Raw genomic sequence first — 20,819 nt, 5'->3', positions numbered from 1 at the left:
TATGGGTGTGTCTGGGACTTAATTGAGTTAAAGGTAGCTGGTCTGAAGGCTTTGATGTATCAGAAGATAAGCTAGGTTTGAAATGTTAAGTAGGTAAACATAGGTTAAGTTTAGGGAACATTTGCATCTTTAACTAGAATTTTGAATTCAAAAGAGGGGGTGAAATGTTTCACCTAGCCAGTAGAAGTTAAGAAATAGTATGCTTATTTTTCCCCAAATGTTACTGGTAAAATTGGTACTATAATAGATTTTTATTATTAGAGAAGTAAAGTCCATAGACATAGTGAAACAATGGGAATTTGTATTCAAAGGGGAAATCTGTATAAAGGACATGAGGTTGTGTGTATGAAAGAAGGCATTTTAAAATCTAACAAGTGTGATAGCCTCCAACTTGTAAGCGTCAAGCTGCTATCTACAAGAAACTGAGGCTGAGAAAAACTCATTTTGAATTCGACTGTCTAGGGTGTGTGCTTTGCCTGGGTCTGTTTAAATCTATGTTGTTTTACTGTTGCCTTAACGGAGGTGTAAACGGGAGTTAGTTAGATTAACTATGGGAGCTAGGAGTCATCATTGTAGTAATTTGTAAACCTTTGTATCTGCTTAAAATCATTTTTTAAATTTAATAAAGGTTTAATTTAGCTTTGTAAGAAACCTATAAGACTCGGTGGTCTTATTATTACTGAATTCAAGGCACACATCTCGAAATTTATACAAATTACAAAACAGTGTGGCAGTTGTTTCAAGTTTCCCTTTGGGATTTGAGCAGCTCAGCATTTACCATCGGCTGTACCATAACAAACTGAAAAGCAAACAATATGTATCATTCGCAAATGAATACGCTGAAGTTAATTGATTTTCTTCAATTATTCTGCCAACTATTTTTCAATAACTACTGCCTATAAAGATTCATTATAGATGTTATTGTGAATTTGACACCACATATTTTCTATTAAACTCACCATGAACTAGGCTATTGGTTTGTGGCACAAGTGTATCCCAGAGGCAGATATTCCTAGAGGGGGAGAAAAAGTAATTGTGACAAATATACGTCATATTACCTACATTCATAAGTTTATTTCCTTTGTTTCTTCAAAAAAGTTGAACTTGAGGCTGACATTTGTATCGAGCTCCTCATTCTCAAGCATGTTCCAACTTTAAAGTTTTGACCATAATTGAAATACTATAGTCATAGATAGCAAGTTATAACTTCGAAATAGATGTCAACATAAAAAGGAAGAAATGGGGAAATCCAGATGAGAAATGGAAGAAAATTACATTGTACAAAACAAGATTTACAAATAGAATGAAGAATGCCATATCTCACAAGGAATTATGTAAATACAAAAATCAATGAACCACACACATGCTGATCTGTCCTGTTGATGTGATCGCTAGAAGTGGTACCAGTACCACTCCTCCAAGATTTTGAGATTCCAGGGTCAACTTTGAGACAAGGGTCTTGTTACATTGAACAATGACTGTAGCTAAGGCTAAAATATGCCAAAAATTGAAACTGAGGTTGAGATTACATGTGAAAGGCACTACCATTCAATGGCTAAGCAATCAGAGAGAATTTTTTAGGCTCAAATCAGACTTCTTTCTTTAGCCTCTGGATCTGGTTTCTTCTTAAGCCTACAATGATGGTTTAATTTCACAATCTGGAAAACATTTACAAATAAGTAAGGGGCGCGCAAGGAGGCACACAACTATGTTGGAGTGAGATGGAGGCTGAGTAAGTAGCAAATTAGGCTCACGTGGGGACTTGGTGCACGGGGGATAGAAGTATGGCATATATACGAATTATTCTAAGTTAATTAAATTAAGTTAACTAAATAACATAAGTAATAATGGCAGGACAGGTCTTATGTTGCAGCTGTGGAAAGTGGGAGCTTTTGGATGACAAGGCGATCCAGGACAAACACATCTACAGAAAACGTAAGCAGGTGGAGGAATTCTAGTTCAGGATTACTGATCTGGAATCCGAACTGCGCACACTGCGCTACATAAGGGAGGGGGAGAAATACGTCGACACTTTGTTCCAGAAGATGGTCACACCTTTTAGAAGAGGGTCATCTGTTTTAGTCAGCAGTGAGGAATAGGAGTATGTGACCATGAGTGAGGCAGGTAATGGGGGCCGAGCAGACAGTAGTGGAGGAGCCTCAGACTTTGCAATTGTCAAACAGATTTGAGGTGCTCACAACCTGCGTGGATGAAAGTGAGGTCTGCAAGGTGGATGAGCAGGATGGCCATGGCACCATGCTACAGGAAGCTGTTCAAGCAGAGGAAGCAAAAAGGAACGTAGTGGTAGTAGGGAATAATATAGTGAGGGGAATTGACATTGTTCTGTGCAGCAAAAAGCGAGAGTCCAGAAGGTTGTGTTGCCTGCCCGGTGCCTGGGTTCGGGACATCTACTCAGGGCTGGAGAGGAACTTGCAGTGGCGAGGGGGAGGATCCAGCTGTCATGGTCCACGTAAGTGCCAATGACATAGGCAGGACAAGGAAGATGGTTCTGCAGTCAGTATGAGAAGCAAGGTACCAAATTAAGCAGAACCTCAAAAGGTAATAATCAGTGGATTATTACCTGAGCCACGTACAAATTGGTATAGGACAAATGAGATTAGAGAGATGAATGCGTGGCTCAAAGACTGGTGTGGGAAATGTGAGTTCTGGTTCGTGGGGCACTGGCACCAGTACTGGGGAAAGTGGGGTCTGTACTGTTGGGACAGTCTACACCTGAACCGTGCTGGAATGTGTGCTCTTGCGAATCGCATAACGAGAGAAGTAGAGAGGGCTTTAGCCTAAGCAAGGGGGGGAGGGGGATCAAACTTGGGTAGATGTGGCAAATCAAGGGGTTGATTCAAAGCAGGAGACCATAATAGTAATGTGGGAAATGAGGGTCATAGAATAGCAGAGGGGGCAGAGTGATAAAACCTAAGAATACTCCAATAGTCAAGGCTGGATATTATAAAGATAACAAAAAAAAACAAAACTAAAGGCTCTATATCTGAATGCTCAATTCATCACAATTCATAACAAAGTAAATGAATTGATGACACACACTGAAATAAATATGATCTGATAGCCATTACGAAGGTGTGGCTGCAGTATGACAAGGATTGGAACTTGCACATTGAGGGGGAGATGATATTCAAGTAGAATAGGAAGCTAGGTAACGGCGGAGGGGTAGCACTGTTGATCAAGGATGGCATTGGTGCAATAGTTAGAGATGACCTTGGTTTAGGAGATCAGGATATAGAATCTGTTTGGGTAGAGATGAGGAACAGTAGGGGAAAGAAGTCACTGATAGTAGTGGTCTACAGACCCCCTAACAGTAACCACAATGTAGGACAAAGTATACAAGAATAAATAGTAGCTGCTTGTGATAAAGGGACGCCAACAGACATGGGTGATTTTAATCTACTTATAAACTGGAAAAATTAGGCTGGCAGTAGTGGCCTCCATGAGGAGTTCGTAGAATTCTTGAGTTAGTTTTTTTAAGAGCAGCATGTTCTGGAACCAACCAGAGAGCAGGTTGTAGAAAGAAAAACAGAAAAATGGTGGAAAAACTCAGCAGGTCTGACAGCATCTGTGCAGAGATAAAAAGAGTTGACGTTTCGAGTCCATATGACCCTTCACATATGTCTTGAAATGTCAACTCTGTTTTTCTCGCCACAGATGCTGTCAGACCTGCTGAGTTTTTCAAGCATTTTTCTGTTCTGTTTTTGGATTTCCTGCATCCGCAGTATTTTGTTTCTATCTTAGAGAGCATGTTATATTAGACTTGGTATTGTGCAACGTGACAGGATTAATTAATAACCTCAGAATAAAGGCACCCCTTGGTAGCAGCAACCACAATATGATTTAATTTACCATCCAGTTTGAAAGGAGGAAGAGTGGGTCCAAGACTAGCATTTTAAAATTAAATAAGGGCAACTGTGTGGGCATGAAAGCTGAGCTAGTTAAAATAAACCGGGATACTAGGATAGGAGGTAGATCAATATTTCAGAATACTCAGAATAGTTATATTCCTATTATAAAGGAAAATTCAAAGGGGGGGATCCACCATCCTTGGTTAGCTAAGGCAGTTAAGGAAAAAGCATGTAACTGTGCAAAGATGAACAGCAGTTTAGAGATTGGTCAGAATATAAAGAACTGCAGAGAATGACTGAAAGGTTAATCAGGAGAAAGAAATTAGAGCATGAGAGAGAGCTAGCTAGAAATGTGAAAACGGGAAGCAAGAGTTTCTACTGGTATTCAAAAAGTTAAAGAAGTAAAGTGAGTGTTGGTCCTCTGGAGAGTGACAGTGCGGGGGGAATTCATGCAGATAATAAGGAAATGCTGGATGAAATGAATAAACATTTTGCTTCTTTCTTCACTATAGAGAACAGAAAAACATTCCAGTAATAGCTGTAAATTTGGAGTTGGAAGGGAGAGGGGAATTTGGGGCAAAAGTTTTAGCTCACCAGGTGGGTGCACGCCTGACCCGCTCAAGCATAAAATTACACGTGTTGATGTTGGGCGAGCGCCCCGACATCAAGGTGCAGTCGCGTGATATTTCAGTGGGCGGGCACATGCCAGAGCTGGCAGTGTGCCCGCTGACAATTAAAAGGCCTATTAAGGCCATTAAATTATCAATTAAGTTAAGTTAAAGCAAATAAAAAATAAAAATTTTAAAAAATTAATAACATGTCCCTGCTCATATGACATGTCACATGAGGGGACATGTTTTATTACATTTTTAATTTCTTTATTTTTTTAAATTATAACTCTTCATCTCCCTGAGGCAGCTCTATGCCAGCGTGAAATTGCCTTCTGGCCCCGATTGCGGGCCGCAGTCAGCTTCCCGACTGCTGCCGTCTGACAAGGGCAAGATTCTGCCCTTGGTGAAATTACAATCACTAAGGAAGTAACACTGAGCAAACTGCTGGAGCTGCAGGCTGACAAGTCTTCGGGTCCTGATGGACTTCATCCGAGGGTCTTAGAAAAGGTGGCAAATGAGGTTGCAGATCCGTTGGTGTTAGTTTTCCAAAATTCCCTCAATTCTGGAAAGGTTTAATCAGACTGGGAAGTAGCAAATATAACCTCTTTATTCCAGAAGGGAGGGAGGCAGAAAACAGGAAATTCTAGGCCAGTTAGCTTGACGTCTGTTGTGGGGGAGATGCTAGAATCGATCATCAAGGAGGTTATAGCTGGGCACTTAGAGAAACTCAAGGTAGTCTGGAAGAGTCAGCATAGTTTTGTGAAAAGGAAACCGTGTTCAACCAATTTAGTGGAATTCTTTGAAGAAGTAACATGCGCTGTAGATAAAGGGGAGCCTGTAGACATGCTGCACTTGGATTTCCAGAAGGCATTTGATAAGGTGCCACATCAAAGGTTATTGCAGAAAATAAAAAAACTCATGGTGCAGGGGGTAACATATTAGCACAGGTAGAAGATTGGCTGACTGGCAGAAAACAGAGTATGCATAAATGGGTCTTTATGTGATTGACAGGATGTGACAAGTGAAGTCCCGCAGGGGTTTGAGCTGGGGCCTCAACTTTTTACAATTTACATCAATGACTTAAATGAGGGGAGTAAGGCATGGTAGCTAAATTTGCAGATGGGTATGAAAGTAAGTTGTGAAGAGGATATAAAGAGGTTGCAGACAGATAGATAGGTTGGTTGGATAAGTGGGCAAATATCTGACAGGTAGAGTTTAATGTTGGAAAATGTTAAGTTGTTCACTTTGAAGAATAAAAAAAGCAGAATATTACTTAAACTGAGAATGGCTGCAGAATTCTAAAGTGCAGAGGGATATAGGTATTCTGGTGTGAGTCACAAAAAGTTAGTATGCAGGTACGACAAATAATTAAGGCGGCTATTAAAAAGGCTTATCGTTTATTACGAGGGGAATTGAACATAGAAGGATGTTATCCTTCAGTTATACAGGGCATTGGTGAGATCACATCTCTAATATTGTGTGCAGTTTTGGTCTCCTTATTTAAGGAAGGATGTAAATGCATTAGAAGCAGTTCAGGGGTGGTTTTCTAGATTGATAACTGGAATGAGTAGGTTGTCTTATGAGGATAGATTAGACAGACTGGGCTTTTTTCCACTGGAGTTTAGAAGAGTGAGGGGTGACTTGATTGAAGTATATAAGATTCTGAATGGTATTGACAAGGTGGGCATAGAAAAGATGTTTCTTCTTGTGGGTGAGCCCACAACTAGGTGGCACTGTTTTAAAATTAGAGGTTGCCCTTTTAGAACAGAGATGAGGAGAAACTTTTTCTCTGAGGGTTGTGCTACTTTGGGACACTCTTCCTCTGAAGGAAGTGGAGGTGGGGTCATTGAATATTTTTAAGGCAGAGGCAGACAGATTCTTATTAGGCAAGGCAGTCAAAGGTTATCAGGGGTAGATGGGAATGTGGAATTCAAAACACAAACAGATTAGCCATGATCTTATTGAATGGCGGAGAACGCTTGAGGGACCGAATGGCCTACTTCTGCTTCTATTTCATATGCTCATATGTATATTATCCGCTCAGTCTAAGGAGAAATTTAAAAAAAAATCATTCTTGTGATGTGGACCTTGCTAGCAATGCCAGAATTTGTTGCCCAAACCTAGTTACCCTCGAGAAGATGGTGGTGAGCCACTTTCTTTAATGGCTATAGTTCATATGTTGAAGGTACTCTTACACTGTGGTTAGGTAGAGTGTTCCAGGGTTTTGGCCTAGTGACAATGAAGGAATGATGATATATTTTGAAGTCAGGATGGTGGGTGACTTAAAGGGAACCTCTGAGGTGGTGATGCTCTTATACATCTGTTACTCTTGCTGTTCTGGGTGGTAAGGACTTGGTGAGTTGCTGCAGTGCATCTTGTGGATGGTGCACCCTGCAGCCAAATTGCACCAGTGTGGAGGGAGTGAACGTTTAAGATGGTGGATAATGGATATTCCACTAGTTTGCTGATGGGATGATAATTAGTCAACATAAATTCAAGGAATGGCACCTCATATTTTAACTCTGTACTCTACAACTTTCTGGACTCAAAGTTAAGTTCAAAAATTTTTGATCATGACCTCTGCCTCTATTTTGTTTCATGCTTTTTTCTCGGGTTTCTTTTTTTTCTCATTTCCTTCTTTATTCCTTCACTTGATATTTGAATGGCTGCTATCCATCCATTCACATCTCATCTGCACACATCCTTTGTTTATTTACTCATTAGCACTCCTTTTGGCTTACGTACCATGAAACTTTTTTGTCATTTAGGCTCTACTGCACTTCACCTGAACACAGCCCTTCCCATTTGTTCTTCCTGCCCCCTCCCCGGCTTTCACTTCCTTGAAACCTATTACGTTTCTATATTTCCTCAGTTCTGAAGAAGGGTCATTGACCTGAAACTGAGTATTTCCAGCATTTTCTATTTTTATTTCAAATTTCCAGCATCTGCAATATTTTGCTTTTGTGTTGTAGCAATTGGTCAGATTGGATCTGTCTTGCTTTTTGTGGACAAGACATCCCTGGGCAATTTTCCACATTGTCAGGTTGATTCCAGTAATGTAGCAGTTTTGAATGACTTAACTAGTTTTGGAGCACAAATCTTCAACACTACAGCTGGGATGCTGACAGGCCCATAGCCTTTTCTATAGTATGGAGTACATGAACCACAAAAAGCTAATATGCAGGTACAGCAAGTGATGAGGAAGGCAAATGGAATGTTCACTCAACTGATTCGTGAGATGAAGGAAATTTCCTAGGAAGAAAGATTGAACAGATTGGCCCTATATCCATTGGAGTTTAGAAGAATGAGAGGTGATCTTATTGAAACACTGAGGGGACTCGACAGGGTGGATGCTGAGAGAACTTCTTCCCTTGTGGGGGTGTCTAGAACTAGGGGACACATTAAAAATTAGGGGTCTCTTATTTAACACTAAGATGAGGAGAAATTTTTTCTCTGAGGTTGTTAAACTGAGAAATTCTCTTCCCCAGAGAGCAGTGGAGGCTGGGTCCTTGAATATATTAAAGGCTGAGTTAGATAGATTTTTCATTGGCAAGAGAGTCAAGGGTTATGGGGAGCAGACAGGAAAATTGAGTTTGAGACCATAATCAAATCAGCCAAATTTACCAAATGGTGGAGCGGGCACAAGAGGCCGAATGGCCTACTCCTGCGTCAAATTTCTGTGTTCCTGTATGGAGTAAATCGAATTGGCTGAATATTGGCATGTGACAGTGGAGACCTCAGGAAAAGACCGAGATGGATTATCCACTTGGTACTACTGCTGAAGGTGGCTGTGAGCATTTCAGCCTTGTATTTTGCACTCAGGTGCTGTACTCCACTATTGAGATTGGTCCCCTGACTTGATGGTAATTGCAGAATGAGGGATGTGCCAGGCTACAAGGTTTCGGATTGTGGTGAAGTACAATTCTGTTGCTGCTGATGGCTCATAGTGCGTCATTGATATCTAGTTTTGAATAGTTGGATCTGTCTCGAATCTCTCCCTAGCACCGTGGCAGGGGCACTCAATACAATGGAGAGTGCCCTCAATGTATAGACAGGACTTTGGGATTTGCTTTCCACAAGGATTATGGTTACTCCAACCAGTACTATCATGGATAGAAGCAACTGTGAAAGGTAGACTGGTGAAGTCAAGGTCAGGCAGGTTTTCACTTCATGTTGGTTTCTCATTGCCTGTTGCTAGCCCTTTTCAGCAGTTATGTACTCAGCAGTGAGAAGCTATTGTGCCACTCTTGGTGATGCACATCGATGTACCCCACCTAGAGTATATTCTATGTCTTTGCTCCCAACAAGTCTCCTCCAAATTGTGTTCAACATAGAGGAATGTTGATTGATCAGCTCAGTGAGGGCAGTAGGTAGTGATTAGCCCTTAGTTTTCTTGTTCATGTTCGATCTGAAAGCATGAGCCTTCATGAGGTCCACAGTAAATGTTTAAGACTCCCGGGCCTTTCTCTGTCCCTGATAGTCGACCACTGTGCTGCCATCTTGACCAGGGATTGTGATAAAGGAATGTATTATATTCTTTAGGAATAATTTATTTAACAAATGGCATCAAATAAACATGTAGTAGATTTATGCAACTATAATTCAGAGCACCTCCATGGTATGAACTTAGGCTTGTGCTGAAAAGTGAGATTCTTCTGTGAACTAAATCCATTATCTTTATTTCAATGTCTATAGAGTAACAATGGCAGGGTTTGTCAGTAGAAACTCTATATCACGATAAATCTCCTTCCAACTGAAGAGAGCAGCTAATGCATTGTTATCCATAGTCCAATAACTATCCGAATCAGATGGATGTTTGGAGGGTGGGTGGGTGGGGAGACATGAAGAGTGCAGCGAACAAGAATTTAGGTTAATGGCAGGGGGGAGGGGAGCGTTTTACTGTAAGGGGTAATGATGCAAATTGAGTGCAACCTGAGAGGGGGAATAAAGCCCTTAGGGACATGGGAGGATATGGCTGCAAGGTTGTGTGTTAGAACTGAAAGCCAAGTCAGTTGTGGTGGGAGGATGTGCTTAGTGGATGGGTTGGAGAGGTGTTGGTTTCGCTTATCATTTTACTTTATTGCTCATCTGCTCAAATCTGGCTGTTTCCACTTGTGCTTCGAGAATTCAGATACTCAACTTTTAAACTTGACCATCTTCCAGTCATTGTTTATCTAAATATTTTAACAATTTCTCTAATGCTCAAGGAAGTTAAAGAAATTGGGATAAAATGGCACTTTAATAGGTGTCCACAAAATTTCAGAGTTTTTTTTTGAAAAAAAGAACTCAGGCAAACAAACTAAGTATAAAATATATAAATTATTTTTTGCAGCTTGAACATGTACACTGATAACACCCAGCTCAACCTCTTCACCACCTCTCTTGACCTGTACACCATGGCCACATATAAGCTGCAATTTTGTACAATTAAACATTGATAATACTGAAACCATTGTTTTTGGTCCCTGCCACAAACTCTGCACCCACACCATTTATGCCATTTCCCTTCTCTATATGGGGCTTTTGAGATTGATCACAAAATCGGTGACCTGAAAGACCCCAAGCTGAATTTTCTAACCCATATACTCTTCATCACAAAAAGTGCCTACTTCCACCTTGGTGTCCATTTCTGCTCCTGCTGGGATACTTAGCAGGCTGTTTCTTAATTAAGATCATCATAGCTAAGGTTGGTTCTCAAAAAGTCCAATCGTCGTACACATGCACTGTTAGTGAATATCGATGAGGAGCAGGAATCCTTGTGAACAATTATTCTTTCTGACCTCAACCATACTGTAATTGGTTATCTGAATGTAGATTAGATTGAACTGAAACGTTTTGTCTATTTGACTCAGTAGCATTCATTGAGCAATCAGATCATTCTGACTAAATACATGCATAGTTCATGCATGGCATAGCTATGACACACAATTCAAAAAAGGAATTTGTTTAGAAAGGAAGCTAGATGGTGAGCAGAAAATTGTTTTTGAAGTTCACTGCAAAGCTAAAAATAGTACTTATGAGATGACGCTACTTGTTAAGTTTCAGAAGCACATAGGTGATTCTGAGCGCAGTCATTTTTCAAAGAGTACTTATTGTAATGTAGAATCCACTAAATATTTATTTATTTTTTATTCATTCATGGGATGTGGGGCTTCGCTGGCTAGGCCAGCATTTATTGCCCATCCCTAGTTGCCCTTCAGAGGGTGGTGGTGAGCTGCCTTCTTGAACCGCTGCATGTGGTGTAGGTACATCCACGGTGCTGTTAAGAAGGGAGTTCCAGGATTTTGACCCAGCGACAGCGAAGGAACGACGATATATTTCCAAGTCAGGATGTGAGTGAGTTGGAGGGGAACTTCCAGGTGGTGGTGTTCCCATCTATCTGCTGCCATTGTCCTTCTAGGTGGTAGTGGTCGTGGGTTTGGAAGGTGCTGTCTAAGGAGCCTTGGTGAATTCCTGCAGATGCTAGAGGGACTGAATATTTGCGGATGTGGTGCCAAATAAGTGGACTGCTTTGTCCAGCTTCTTTAGTATTCCATCACATTCCTTGTGCCTTGTGGAGTCAGGTGTAGCCACAGTATTTATATGGCTAGTCGAGTTCAGTTTCTGGTCAATGTTAACCCCCAGGATGTTGAGTGGGGGATTCAGTGATGGTAACGCCATTGAACATTAAGGGGCGATGGTTGGATTCTCTCTTGTTGAAGATGGTCATTGCCTGACTTGTGTGGCATGAATGTTACTCGCCACTTGTCAACCCAAGCCTGGATATTGACTGCTTGAGTATCTGAGGAGTTGCAAATCAGCGAACATGACCTTATGATGGAAGGAAGGTCATTGATGAAGACATTGGTTGGGCATTTAAGAGCCATCATTGGACTTTTAATTCCAGATTTTTACTGAATTCAAATTCCACCATCTACCATGGTGGGATTCGAACCTGGGTCTCCAGAGCATTACTAGTCCAGCGACAATACCACTACGCCTCCCCCTTTAGTTAAGCTCTGGTAACTTCCTTATGAAGGTTAGTGAGATGACAAGTTAGTATATGTGCAAGGATGGAAAGTGCCATAGCTAGTATAGTGTGGCATCAAAAAAGCAAAAGGACCAAAACATCTTATAGTCATGCTCAGAAATAAACATTAATTTGTTCATCTTACCTGTTGTCACTAGACTGTCCTGCTGTTGCTATTAAAGTAGACGAACTAACAAAAACAAAATCATTTGCAGTTTTGTTGTGGCACTGCCAGGTCTGAAAAATGAAACATAATTCGAGTATTGAATATGCAGCATGTTAATAAGTTACAGGTTTTTTTAATTAACATATTAGATTTAAACATATAAAGGCAGTTATTTATCAGCTCACCAGATAAGGTTTTGGTGTAGCTCCTAAAGCAATTGGATTTGTTTGCCAGAAGCTCAGGAATCCATCTCCATCAACGATGCCAAACTGATAAAAAGACAAGGTTACATACCTCATTAATCTAAAGAGGCTACATAATTTTGCATTTCTATTCGGACCCATTAATGGCAGTTTTTGCTTTCAAATGCTAAATAGCAATGCAAAGGCACACATTGAAATTGTTTCTTTACTAGTAGCATTTTGAAACTCTAAGCAGGTGAACTAAATTTCATAACTGCTTCACTAACTGAGAAGGCCGGGTTTTTGCAAAATCATAGCGACTCCATGGGCCTTTCAAAATGGCGGATGGCAACTAGATTTGGAGTTCCACCTCCAATTTCGACAGATCCCATTTTTTGCTGGTAGGGGAAAGGGGGTGGGGCATGACTCACACGAGGGAAACCCAAATTCAGCTGGGCCATTTGAACTCAAGTGATCAGTTCAGATAGGCCTCGTTTTTGCTGTAGCAGGGGCCTTAAACCACGGTGTGGGAGTTACAAATTTTTTAGAGTAGATGTAAGTCTCTTGAAGGGCGTATAAGGTCTGTAGAACTGTCAAGCTGTGAAGTTATTTAAATCCCCAACCCTTTAAAAATTAAAAAAAAACCTGCCTTTGTCAGTGTGAAGTAAAAAACAATCCTCTGTTCCAGCAGTTACAATAGCTGTTTGTTGACATAACTCTAAGGGCTCTTTATGAATACTTGGGGGGGTGGGTTCCACAACCTATAACTATCTCAGCAGAGGGGCTCCTAGTTCACAGTTTGATTGACAGCTCAAAGAGGTTATTAAAGCATTAGCAGTCTTTGACTTGGGGTTATGAATAGGACTTTGTTTTTATAAGGGATTAAACGCTTGAGAAATGTAAAAGATTTTAATGGGTTTCGTGAATGGGAGCATTCATTTTATTACAGTGAGTGCTGTAATAGATATTTAGACCTTTATTCTATTTCATTGCAACATGACCCCTAAGGTCTGTCCATGATGGGTACTGGGTGATTTGGCATGCGGGGTGTTAAGGGCAGGTCAGCATTAAGTTGGCCTGGGGATAGTAAGGGGCAACTGTGCTGGGTGGGGGCATGAGTTGGCATGGATAAGAGTCACACGCCAGCCAGACGAATAAATTTGTCAAGTTCCTCCACTGTCGGGTAACAACTTGAATTTAGAAAGAAATCTGAAAGCACTTCACTGAGAAAAAAGGAAAACTTGATGTCTAGTCAAAGGAGGAAAGATTAGGAAGGGTGATCATAAAACCCACCTTTACAACCAAGTTTAAGCAAGGTGGGTGTGATGGGAATCAGGGAGAGAATTTGAGAGAGTCAGAACTATGCTGCTAAAAGCATGATTTCCAAGGGAAGCATGGATGCACAAGAGGAATGGAATAGCGAGTGTGAAGAGTGTGGATTATAAGGTTAGAGAAGGAAGGTTACAAAGGATTGAGGCCACAGGGAGATTTAAACAAAAGGATAAGAATTTAATGCATTAGAAAAATCAGCAGTCTACACAGGTCACCAAGAACAGGGGTGATAAGTGAATGAGAATAAGTGCAGGATAGGTTAACAGAAGCAGTATTGCATTAGCTGAAATTTATAGAAGCTTGAGGATGGCAGATCGGGCAGGAAAGCAATAGAATAATTGAGTCTGGTGAGGAGATGAAGGCATAACTCAGGAGTTCAGTGGAAGATGGGTTGAGATAGTGCCAGAAGCGGATGATGATTTGGAGGTGGAAGTAGCCAATATATTATTTTTTTAAAAATTCATTTACAGGAGGTGGTCAGCATTTATTGCCCATCCCTAACTGCCCTCAAGAAGGTGATGATGAGCTGTTTTCTTGAACCAATGTAGACCCTGTGGTGTAGGTACCCCTAAAGTGCTGTGAGGGAGGAAGTTCCAGGAATTTGACCCAGCGACAGTGAAGGAACGGCAATATATTTCCTAGACAGGATGGTGAATGGCTTGGAGGGGAACTTCCAGGTGGTGGTGTTCCTATGTATCTGCTGCCCATGTCCTTCTAGATGGTAGTGATGGTGGGTTTGAAAGGATCCTTGGTGAGTTTCTGCAGTGCATTTTGTAGATAGTACACGTTGCTGCCACCATTCATCGGTGGTGAAGGGAGTAAATGTTTGTGGAAGGGGTGCCAATCAAGTGGACTGCTGTGTCCTGGATGGTGTCAAGCTTCTTGACTATTGTTGAAGCTGCACTAATCGAGACAAGCGGAGAGGAGTCCATCACACTCCTGACTTGTGCCTTGTAGATGATGGACAGGCTTTGGGGAGTCAGGAGGTAAGTTACTTGCCGTAAGATTCCTAGACTCTGACCTGCTCTTGTAGCCACAGTATTTATATGGCCAGTCCAGTTCAGTTCTGGTCAATGGTAATGCCCAGAGTGCTGATTGTGGTGGATTCAGCGATGGTAATGCCATTCAATATGAAGGGACGATGGTTAGATTCTCTCTTGTTGGAGGTGGTCATTGCCTGGCATTTGTGTGGCATGAATGTTACTAGTCACCTGTCAGCACAAGCCTGGATATTGTCCAGGTCTTGTTGCATTTGGACATGAACTGCTTCAGTATCGGAGGAGTCGCGAATGGTGCTGAACATTGTGCAATCATCAACGAACATTCCCACTTCTGACCTTATAATGGAAGGAACGTCATTGATGAAGCAGCTGAAGATGGTCAGCTGAGGACACTATCCTGAGGAACTCCTGCAGCAATGTCCTGGAACTATGATTGACCTCAAACAACCACAACCATCTTCCTTTGTGCTTGATATGACTCCAGCCAGCAGAGAGTTTTCCCCAATTCCCATTGACTACAATTTTGCTAGGGCTCCTTGATGCCACACTAGGTCAAATCTGTCTTGATGTCAAGGGCAGTCACTCTCACCTCAACTCTGGAGTTCAACTCTTTTGTCCATGTTTGAACCAAGGCTGTAACGAGGTCAGAAGCTGAGTGACACTGGCAATACCCAAACTTAGCGTCATTGAGCAGGTAATTGCTAAGCATATGCTGCTTGATGATCCTTTCCATTACTTTACTGATGAAGAGTAGGCTGATGGGACAGTAATTGGCTGGGTTGGATTTGTCCTGCTCTTTGTGGACAGGACATACCTGGGAAAATTTCCACATTGCCGGGTAAATGCATGTGTTGGAACAGCTTGCCTAGGGGCGTGGCAAGTTCTGGGGTAGAAGTCTTTAGAGCGACTGCTGGGATATTGTCAGGCCCATAGCCTTTGCAGTATCCAGTGCCTTCAGCTGTTTCTTGATATCACGTGGATGAATCAAATTGGTTGAAGATTGGCATCTGTGATGCTCAGGACCTCTGGAGTCATCCACTCAGTATTTCTGGCTGAAATTGTTGTGAATGCTTTAGCCATATCTTTTGCACTGATGTGCTGGGCTCCTCCAACAATGAGGATGGGGATATTTGTGGAGACTCCTCCTCCAGTGAGTTAACTGTTCACCACCAGTTGCGACTGGACGTGGCAGGACTGCAGAGCTTAGACCTGACCAGTTAGTTGTGGAATCACCTAGCTCTGATTATCACTTGCTGCTTATGCTGTTTGGCACGCAAATTGTAGCTTCACCAGGTTGACACCACATTTTTAGGTATGCCTGGTGCTTTTCCTGGCATGTCCTCCTGCAGTCTTCATTGAACCAGGGTTAATCCCCTGGCTTAGTGATAATGGTAGTGGGGAATATGCCAGGCCATGAGGTTACAGATTGTGATTGCCCAGTCTCGAGTTGCTAGATCTGTTCGAAATCTATCCCATTTAGCACATTGGTAGTACCACACAACACGATGATGGTATCCTCAATGCGAAGACTTCATGTCAAGGACTTTGCAGTGGTCACTCCTACCAATACTGTCATGGACAGATACATCTGTGGCAGGCAGGTTGGTGAGGATAAGTATGTTTTTCCCGCTTGTTGGTTCCCTCACCACCTGCCGCAGGCCTAGTCTAGCACCTATGTCCTTTAGGACCCAGGCAGCTCAGTCTGTGGTGGCGCTGCTGGGCCACTCTTGGTGATGGACATTGAAGTCCCCACCCAGAGTACATTCTGCACCCTAGCCACCCTCAGTGCTCACCCCAAGTGGTGTTCAACATAGAGGAGTACTCATTCATCAGCTAAGGGGGAGAGGGGGGGGGGGTCAGTATGTGGTAATCAGCATTGCTCATGTTTGACCTGATTCCATGAGACATCAAGGGGGCCGGAGTTAATGTTGAGGACTCCCAGGGCAACTCCCTCCCGACTGTAAACCACTGTGCCGCCACCTCTACTGTATCTGTCCTGCCTGTGGGTCACGGCATATCCAGGGATGGTGATGGTATGACTCTGTCAGTATGATTATGTCAGGCAGTTGCTTAACTAGTCAGTGAGACACTCTCCCAATTTTGGCACTAGCCCCCAGATATCGTTAAGGAGGACTTTGCAGGGTTGACAGGGCTGGGTTTGTCTGTGCCGGGTGTTCCACCCGGTTTCATTCCTTTTTATTGACTTTGTAGCTGTTTGATACAACTGAGTGGCTTGCCATTTCAGAGGGCATTTAGGAGTCAACCACAGGACTGAAGATCTGGAGTCACATGTAGGCTAGACCAGGTGAGGAAAGCGGGTATCCTTCCCCAAAGGACAGTGAACCAGATGGGTTTTTTACGACGATCGACTGGTTTCATGGTCATTGTTATTTTTGTTGAAATCAAATTCCACCAACTGCCACGATTCAAACCCTGGGTGTCTGGATTACCAGTCCAGTGACAATACCACTACGCCACTGTCTCCCCATGTGGAAGTCTATCCCAGAGTAGTGAATAATGTTGCCAAGCGCAGCATGCAGGTGAGCAAAAGGCTAAGAATAAATGCTTTGGAGACTCTTGATGGTGTAGCATGTGTCATTAGAAAAGCCATTACTAGTGATGTACTGGCTTTGATCAGGTAGGTGAAAATAGGGCCTGAGGGCAGGCATGGCTTGATTGACAAGAGGAAGAGGATAAAGAAGAAAACCATAAGCACTTATCGTCAGAATTGCAGGGAAGGGGCAGAAGAGAGGTTCAATGCATTAACAAACTGGTTGGGTATACAGCAATCTAATAGCTTGTATGGTTACTTTTCTTTGTGCTTAAAATTTCTACATTAATTTAATTTCATAATTCATGACCTCTGGCTTGCTAATTAAGTATAAGCACAACTACACCTACACTCTCATATCCATTCTGTTATGTTGGGAATTAGGGCATCATTTGGGGCAGTATAGTAGGATTTCTAAGCTCCCATAAAACATTATATTCAAGGGGTGCATGATTTTGTTACATGCCAAGTACAAATAGTTTAATTCTCCAGTAGTCAGTCCTCATCTGTGTAGTGATAAAATGCTGAAAGATATACACACATATATGTATGAATATAAAAAAGCTCAAGCAACTTTAAGCACATTTTACTTCCTTACTATCTGTAGGCTCTCTTTCACGGATATCATACCTTATTACCCTGATGATTAAATCGTATTCTGGTTATCCTGGAATTGCCAGAAGGTCGAAAGCATGCTAGTTGCTGTGAGTGACCCCATTCAAACATTCGAACACTACCATCCTGAGCACCAGTTAGATCTAAGTCATTGCAGAAATAATACTTGTCAACTATTTAGCACAGACCAATACTTTCTTTAACATCCACAACTTAAAAAAGCTACAAAGTCAAAACACACCAAATATTAACTATCAAAAGAACATTTAGCTTCTATTCATATGTTTGTTCATCTTTTCCAGTATATCAAGTGGGCAAAAGATGTTCAGACCAGCCAAGAATGGATTTATCAAGCATGGCTGTATTGAGAACATTCCTCATTGCTTTTGGTTTGGTTGATACACAATCTTTACTATTCAAAAGAAAACAATTGGTTGAAGAAATGCCAATATAAATTACATTTGTAGAAGAATATTTATCCTGCAATTAGCAACTGCACATTGTAGGTGGAAACATTCAGATTGTCATAGTTCGCTGCATAAAAAAATTCATCGCACCTTTGGTTCTTTTGTCAATTGTCTTAAATCCATCTTTCTCTGGTTAGTGACCCTTCTGTCAATGTAACAGTTTCTCCTTTTTTACTCTATCAAAATCATTTATAAACTTCAACACTTCTTTTAAATCTCCCCTTAATCTTTTCTGCTCAAAGAAGAATAAATCCAGCTCTCTAGTCTCTTCGTGTAACTGAAGTCCCACATCCTTGGTACCATTCTAATAAATCTCCTCTGCACCTTCTTCCAAAGACTTGATATACTTCCTGAAGTGTGCTGCCCAGCTAAGGCCTAACTAATGCAAAACTCCTTATTTTTGTACTTCATGTAACTGTTTATAAAGCCAAGGATCCCACATGCTTTAACAATCTTCTCAACTTTTGTCCTGCCACCTTCAAAGGCATGTGGACTTGCACACTTTTAAAAATTGTAAATATTGGCTCTCCCATTTTCCTCCCAAAATGCATCACTTCCCACACTTTAGGCACATAAATAGGACAACACTAATTTATCTGGGTTGTTTTGTTACGCAATGCCATATTCTGTTGAATAACTAGAATACTGATTCAGGGTCCTTCTTCGCTGTGTATATTTCCCTGCCACTAAACAGCAGGGTCATATAACTCTCATTATAAAAGTAGTTTGGTGGTGCAGAGCTTGAGTATTGCAGAAAAACAGAGGCATGCCGAAGCTTTTCATCTTGCATTCATCAGGACACTTCACAAGAATACCAATATAAGGGGAAAGCAACAATTTATACTGTATGAGAAGAGCATGCTAATTGGTTGGCAAGTAGACTCTGATTGGTAAAGGCATTGCCATGGAGAATGCTGCTGCTGCCCATGTGCTCATTTGACATTGCTAGCCTATTAAAGAAGTCATAGATATTTGCACTGCAGCACTATATCATGGCGATCTAGACCCGCCATCATTGAGTGAATCAGTATTCATAGAATTTATGAACTCTGCAATTTGGGCAGTTGAGTTCAGTTTTAATGACACCATGTATGCCCAAGTAGATGGTGTTGCCATGGGATCCCCATGAGAAACATGTCTTCGATGGAATGACACCTAACCTCTTACTCCTCACATATTTCCGATATGTGGATGATACATTCGCTATATTTAACTTTGCAGTTGCATGTAATAATTTCCTTACCTGTCTTAATGGGCTCCATCCTGTGCTCAAATTCCCCTTTGAAATGGAGCAGTCAAATAAACTCCCCTTCCTTTGCATACTAGTTGCGAAATCTGCCGGGGATTTTCTACCACGGTCTACTGCAAGCCCACCTTCATGGTAAATATACGCGCTGGGATTCATATAGTTCCACACGCTGTAAAATTGGTCTTATTGGCAGCCTTGTAAATAGGGCCCGAGCCATTTACTCACCATGAAAGCTTGATGCTGAAATAGGGCACATCAAAGGCATGCTGCAGGATAATGGTTACCATGATCAGATCATTTTGCACTGTATATCACGCAAACTCATGTACGGGCTTATGGCTGTCACTTTCGGCCTTGAAAAGTGCCCAGCCTACCTCAGATTACTTTGGAAGGACAAGGCATCTCAACTGGTGAAGTCAGCTGTTTCGTGCTGCTACTATGCAGTAGCAACATGGTGGGTATTCGCCAATAACAAGGTGCTGCCGTCGAGCCAAAAAGACGTTTTGCCTATCACTGAAATGAGTAATGTGGGATATGAATTTCAGTGCCAGTGTGATGTTAGGTACATAGGCTGTATGTCCCAAAGACTGGTGATCGTATCAAACAGCATGTCCCAGCTGCTGTTCACAACTGGCAAGGCACAGACTTGACCCAACCAGCCTATGCTTGCAAAAATCAAAACAAAGTGTCCAACATTAGGTATGATTCTGCAATTGCACAACATTTGCTAAATAATCCTCAGTGTGCTAAGAATTACGCTGACAACCAATTTAAGATTTGTCAGTCGGGCTCTCAGTGTGGCGCATTTGCATGTATTGGAAGCTACATATATTAATACACAGGGCTCTGTTCTTTACAGGCAGAAAGAACATTTACACACGTTGCACCCGTTTCAGCTAAACAAAATAAGTGACAACCATTCGCTGACTCATTCCTCAGGGCAATGCCTTGACCAATCAGGTCAAGCTGCCTGGTTTAAATTTCAAACAATGCCTGGCAGTTAACTGTCAGTCACCATCACTGGTGCATTCTCCATGGCAATGCCTCTATCAATCATGGTCCACTTGCCAACCAATCAGCACTTTCTTCACATACAGTATAAATTGTTGTTTTCCCCCTATATTGGTATTCTTGCTAAGTGTTCTGATGAGTGCAAGATGAAAAGCTTCAACATGTCTCTTTTTTCAGCAATACATTAAAAAAGCATATTTATGCAAATTTGGGATTGCTAAATTATGTCATATTAAATGCAAAGGGTTAAAAAGTCTTAACTTTCAGTTTGAACAGATTTCTGAATTGTTATGAAGGCTATTAAATACAAAATAACGATGCACATTTTGAAAAAATATCCTTCAACAACAGTGGAATAAGGCATTAACATATTCTATTGTATGAACATTTATTAACCTTCTCCATAAATAACTTTTTTGTAGGCTTTTAAATTTTATGTTGTATTACATAAAATCTTCGAAATTGACTTTGCTACTTCATTGAACAGCCCATTATATTTACTGTAGACCTTTTTTCTTGCTTGCAACTACACAAAGTTCCTTAGGCTAGTACTGTGCACTGGGCTGTTCCAGTGGCTGTAAATACAGGGTTTGTCATATAATAACAGGTGAACTTAGAACATGTTAGGTCTTGTGTTTCCCCTTCTCAGTCCTGCTTCTTGAACTAAGGTGCTTCACCACCAGATTAGGCAAATCTATTTTGATAATGAATGCCTTGCCATCATACTATTTAAATTCATGAGTTAAATTTACGAGT

The 20,819-nt window shown here is 41.5% G+C and overlaps 1 protein-coding gene across 3 annotated transcripts in view; it reads right to left on the bottom strand.

Annotated features, from left to right (window-relative positions):
• dmxl1 (Dmx like 1) overlaps window positions 1-20,819 on the bottom strand; it is a 259,834-nt gene that overhangs the window by 6,173 nt on the left and 232,842 nt on the right. For all 3 annotated transcript variants that reach the window (XM_078566607.1, XM_078566622.1, XM_078566614.1), the window contains 4 exons: window positions 17,352-17,479; window positions 11,841-11,924; window positions 11,635-11,726; window positions 960-1,012 (listed from right to left, as the gene is read on the bottom strand). In XM_078566607.1, coding sequence (XP_078422733.1) covers window positions 960-1,012; window positions 11,635-11,726; window positions 11,841-11,924; window positions 17,352-17,479 — 357 coding nt within the window. The remainder of the gene's footprint in view (window positions 1-959; window positions 1,013-11,634; window positions 11,727-11,840; window positions 11,925-17,351; window positions 17,480-20,819) is intronic.

This window comes from Cetorhinus maximus, chromosome 2 (assembly GCF_964194155.1).
Source record: "Cetorhinus maximus chromosome 2, sCetMax3.hap1.1, whole genome shotgun sequence".
Classification (NCBI taxonomy): domain Eukaryota; kingdom Metazoa; phylum Chordata; class Chondrichthyes; order Lamniformes; family Cetorhinidae; genus Cetorhinus; species Cetorhinus maximus.
Note: the sequence above shows the minus strand (reverse complement) of the source record. Positions and strands in the feature narration are given on the sequence as shown.